Raw genomic sequence first — 4,267 nt, forward strand, 5'->3', positions numbered from 1 at the left:
CCGCTCCGCCGGCGCTGCCTCGGAGCTCAGGTGGGAGCTCAGGTGGGCGCGGCCGGGCGCAGGGCCAGGCCCCTCCCAGGCCATGCATTCATTCACTCGCAAGTGGTTGTTGGGCGCCTTTAGAGTGAAAGTTCCTTAAGGACAGGTTCTTTCTCTCTCTTGTGTGTTTTACTGAAGTACCCCAGCACCTAGAACAATGCTTGCTAAGCACTCGCTAAATTCCTACTGAGATCCTTGTGTGGTCAGAAGTCTGATGATTGTGTTTTCACGCTTTTGTGTGAGATGTGCCCCCCCTTCAACCCTTGTTGAAGTTCACACTTGACCCGTCAGACGTGGAAAAGTAAAACTAAAAACCCTTCTGAATGGACGTGTCAGGCAGTGACCTGGGTGTTGAGGGCCCTTTGATGAGCTGCACCAGGCCCACTTTTTTTCTCTTATTAAGCTTACAGGCTATTGGGATGACAGACAGAGATTCTTTCATCAAAGAATCTCACAATGAATATGTACTCATAGACTGGGATGTGTGCTCTAAAAGGGAATGATCTGGTTCTGTGAGGGCATATAAGGAGGGTGCTAACCTAGCTTGGGGGGAGAGGACACTTCTCTGAGGAAGCAACTTGCTTACAGCAAGACTGCTTGTGTGCATGTATGCTGTGTGTGTGCACGTGTGTGTACTCCTCCCTCTCCCAGACCTAACCCTCTAACCCTTCCCTTTTCTCTCAGTCCCAAATCCAAGGCACGGCCATCCTCTCCCTCCACGTCCTGGCACAGGCCTGCCTCCCCCTGCCCCAGCCCAGGGCCAGGCCACACTCTGCCTCCAAAACCACCGTCCCCTCGAGGCATCACTGCCTCACCCAAGGGGCGTGTTCGGAGGAAAGAGGAGGCAAAGGAGAGCCCCACTGCGGCAAGGCCTGAGGACAAGAACCAGAGCAAGAGCAGGGCCAGTGATGAGAAGGAGCCAGCAGCCTCCGCCTCACCGGCACCCTCGCCTGTGCCCTCGCCCACCCCAGCCCCGCCCCAGAAGGAACAGCCCACTGCGGAGACCCCTGCAGGTGGGCATAAAGAGAGGGTTGGGCTGGCCAAAGAAGCCAGCTTCCCATGTGTGGGCGAGGTGGTCAGGGATGTGGGCCGCCAGAGATGCCTGGGGACTGGGGTGAGAGACAGGAAGAGGGCACGCCTGCCCTCAGCAGGTCCAAGTCCAGAACACAGGCCAGTCTTTTTTTTTTTTTTGGTCCGAGTCTCACTCTGTCACCCAGACTGGAGTGCAGTGGCACGCTCCCGGCCACCGCAGCCTCGACCTGCTGGGCTCCGGTGATCCTTCCACCTCAGCCTTCCAAGTAGCTGGAACTACAGGCACACGCCACCAAGTCTGGCTAATTTTTTGATTTATTGTAGAGATGAGGTCTCGCCAAGTTGCCCAGGCGGGTCTCGAACCCGCGGGCTCAGGCAATCCACTCACCTCAGCCTCCAAAGGCGCGGGATTACAGGCTGATCCACCGAGCCCGGCTTACAGGCCACTCTTGAGTTGATGGCAGGAATTGAGTGGGTGGGTCACGCTGGGGCCCAGGAAGTGGGGGCATGCAGGGGAGGCGGAGGTGCCTGTGCTGACTCCTGATCCCGGATCCCCTCCAGATACTGCTGTCTTGACCTCACCCCCAGCCCCTGCTCCCCCGGTGACCCCTAGCAAACCAATGGCCGGCACCACAGACCGAGAAGAGGCCACTCGGCTCCTGGCTGAGAAGCGGCGCCAGGCCCGAGAGCAGCGGGAGCGCGAGGAGCAGGAGCGGAGACTGCAGGCAGAAAGGGACAAGTGAGTGCGCCCTCGGGACTGAGCGGGCCCTCGAGTGAGCTGCAGAAGCAGCACGGGATCTACCCGATGCGTTTCCTCCGTCCTCCAGGCGAATGCGAGAGGAGCAGCTGGCGCGGGAGGCCGAGGCCCGGGCCGAGCGGGAGGCGGAGGCCCGGCGGCGGGAGGAGCAGGAGGCGCGAGAGAAGGCGCAAGCCGAGCAGGAGGAGCAGGAGCGGCTGCAGAAGCAGGTGCCCGGGCGGGCAGGAGCCGGCGGGGCGCGGGCGCCTCTGGCCGGGAGGGAAGGCTGCAGGTGCCCGACGTTGCTCACGGGGGTCTCTGGCAGAAAGAGGAGGCCGAAGCTCGGTCGCGGGAAGAGGCGGAGCGGCAGCGTCTGGAGCGGGAAAAGCATTTCCAACGGGAGGAGCAGGAGCGGCAGGAGCGCAAAAAGGTGGGGTTGGGCGGGGCCGGGGGCTGGTGGGCGGGGTCAGCTCTGGGCGGGGCCGGGCAGGAGTTCCTGGGGCTAGCGTTGCGGGGCAGGGGGGGGTGGACCGAGCCTTGGGCACTTAGAGGGTAGGACTAGAAGGAGCCTGGGCAGGTTTGGCTCCTGGCCTGGAATTAGCTGGGAGGGCCCTGAGACTTCAAGGCCGGAGCTGGCTGGTGGGAGGTACAGGATCAGGGCGCCACTTGGGTGGGTCTGACTGATGTGGGGCCTCCACACAGCGTCTGGAGGAGATAATGAAGAGGACTCGGAAGTCAGAAGTTGCAGAAACCAAGGTTAGGATTCCCCAGGGACGGGGTAGGGAAAGGAGGCTGCGCCAAGGCACCCAGAGACAAGGAAGAGGCTGTGGGTGGGAGGCCGCCGGGCCGGGCTGAGGGAGAGACGAGTTCACACCAGAGCTGGCCCTTGCCATCCTTGGAGCCTGACTGCTCTTCCTCCTCAAAGCAGAAGCAGGACAGAAAGGAGGCCAAAGCCGACAATTGCGCCCCAGGTAAAGCCCCTGTTCCTCTCACAACACCCCCTTTGCCACCGCATCCGCCAGCCTCACCCCTCCTGCCAGCCCCTGGCTGATGGTCCTTCCTTCTTGATAACAGACCCTGTGAAAGCTGTGGAGGCTCGGCCCTTAGGACTGCAGAAAGAGGAGGCCTCCCAAGAGCCCCAGTGGAGGTAGGTACCTGCTCCCAACCCCAGGGACCCTGAGCAGGGAGGCAGGCTCCTGCTGGAGGTGTGGGGTGGGCTGGGCTTTTCTAGAAGGCGAGCTGCTGAGCGTTGGCCCCTGAATCCACAGCCTACCAAGTAAGGAGTTGCCAGGGTCCCTGGTGAATGGCCTGCAGCCCCTCCCAGCACACCAGGAGAATGGCTTCTCCCCCAAAGGACCCTCTGGGGACAAGAGCCTGGGCCGAACACCCGAGGCACTCCTGCCCTTTGCAGAGGCAGAGGCCTTCCTCAAGAAAGCTGTTGTGCAGCCCCCGCAGGTTACAGGTAGGTCACCTGATTCCTGGACCCAGCTCTGTCAATCCCAGCAGCCTTCCCCAGACTCCTCAGCACTGCCCTCTCTTCTTCTAGCCCTGCCAGAGGCCTTTTCCTGCTCCTCCCTGACGACCCCCAGCTGTCTGGGCTTAGGCACATGATTTGCCCTGACTGTTTTCCTTCCCCATTTCTCCCCAGAAGTCCTTTAGGAGGGGTTGCCTTGGATCCAGGTACAGCTATGAGGGCTCCTCTGTATCGTCTACCAGGATGTCTGGAGGAGGAAGAGACAGAGCAAAGATGGAAGTGGCCTGGGCCCCCGGGGGTGGGTCCTCTGTTGTTTTTAATCTGCACCTTATAGACTGATGTCTCTTTGGCTGGAGCCAGACCCTGCCCCTCAGTGCATTTGTGTACTCACATGTGCGGACATCCCTCTCCCCCAGACACACACATACACTCACAGCCTCTCTCCTCCCCCGGGGAAGGGCCGCCTGTAGTATTTGCCTTGGTTTGGTGGGGTACAGTGGATGTGAATACTGTAAATAGCTTGTGCTCAGATTCTTCTGCGTGGAGAGGGTGGGTGCAGGAGGCAGACCCTCCCCCCAAGGTTCCTGGGGAGATCTTCCTCTCTCTATTTAACTGTAACTGAGGGGAAAACCCAGGTCTGGAGATGGGGGGCACCTTGGGCCACAGAATACTGGTTGCTTCAGGGGTACCTATGCCCCCTGCCCTCGCCTGGAATCAGTGTTATTGTATCTGATCAAATGTCTCCGGAAATAAAGTGAGAATAATTCTGTCAATCCTGCCTATTCCTGGAACTGGTGCGGGGAAGGGGAAAACAGGAGCAGATGGCCTCCTGAGTTCTAAGAAGAATTGAGGAAGCCTAGGGCCTGGGGATATCTACACCACCACTGCCCTAGGGTCTTCCAGTTTAGTTCATTCATTTAGTCATTCAGCAGGGGATGCAACAGTAGGAAGGATGTAGCCTGTCCTTGTGGAGTTTACATTCTAGT

The 4,267-nt window shown here is 59.7% G+C and overlaps 1 protein-coding gene across 1 annotated transcript in view; it reads left to right on the forward strand.

Annotated features, from left to right (window-relative positions):
* The window catches only part of MAP7D1 (MAP7 domain containing 1), a gene marked incomplete at its 5' end in the record, with an annotated part of 9,865 nt that extends 5,811 nt beyond the window's left edge, over positions 1-4,054 (forward strand). The window contains 10 exons of the mRNA XM_021713326.1: positions 2-30; positions 724-1,052; positions 1,633-1,810; positions 1,899-2,037; positions 2,133-2,237; positions 2,510-2,563; positions 2,733-2,778; positions 2,882-2,954; positions 3,076-3,273; positions 3,459-4,054. Coding sequence (XP_021569001.1) covers positions 2-30; positions 724-1,052; positions 1,633-1,810; positions 1,899-2,037; positions 2,133-2,237; positions 2,510-2,563; positions 2,733-2,778; positions 2,882-2,954; positions 3,076-3,273; positions 3,459-3,615 — 1,308 coding nt within the window. The remainder of the gene's footprint in view (position 1; positions 31-723; positions 1,053-1,632; positions 1,811-1,898; positions 2,038-2,132; positions 2,238-2,509; positions 2,564-2,732; positions 2,779-2,881; positions 2,955-3,075; positions 3,274-3,458) is intronic.
* Positions 4,055-4,267: the final 213 nt, after the last annotated feature.

This window comes from Carlito syrichta, unplaced genomic scaffold, assembly GCF_000164805.1.
Source record: "Carlito syrichta isolate Samal-C Ts95f unplaced genomic scaffold, Tarsius_syrichta-2.0.1 Scaffold304465, whole genome shotgun sequence".
NCBI classification, from domain to species: Eukaryota; Metazoa; Chordata; class Mammalia; order Primates; family Tarsiidae; genus Carlito; species Carlito syrichta.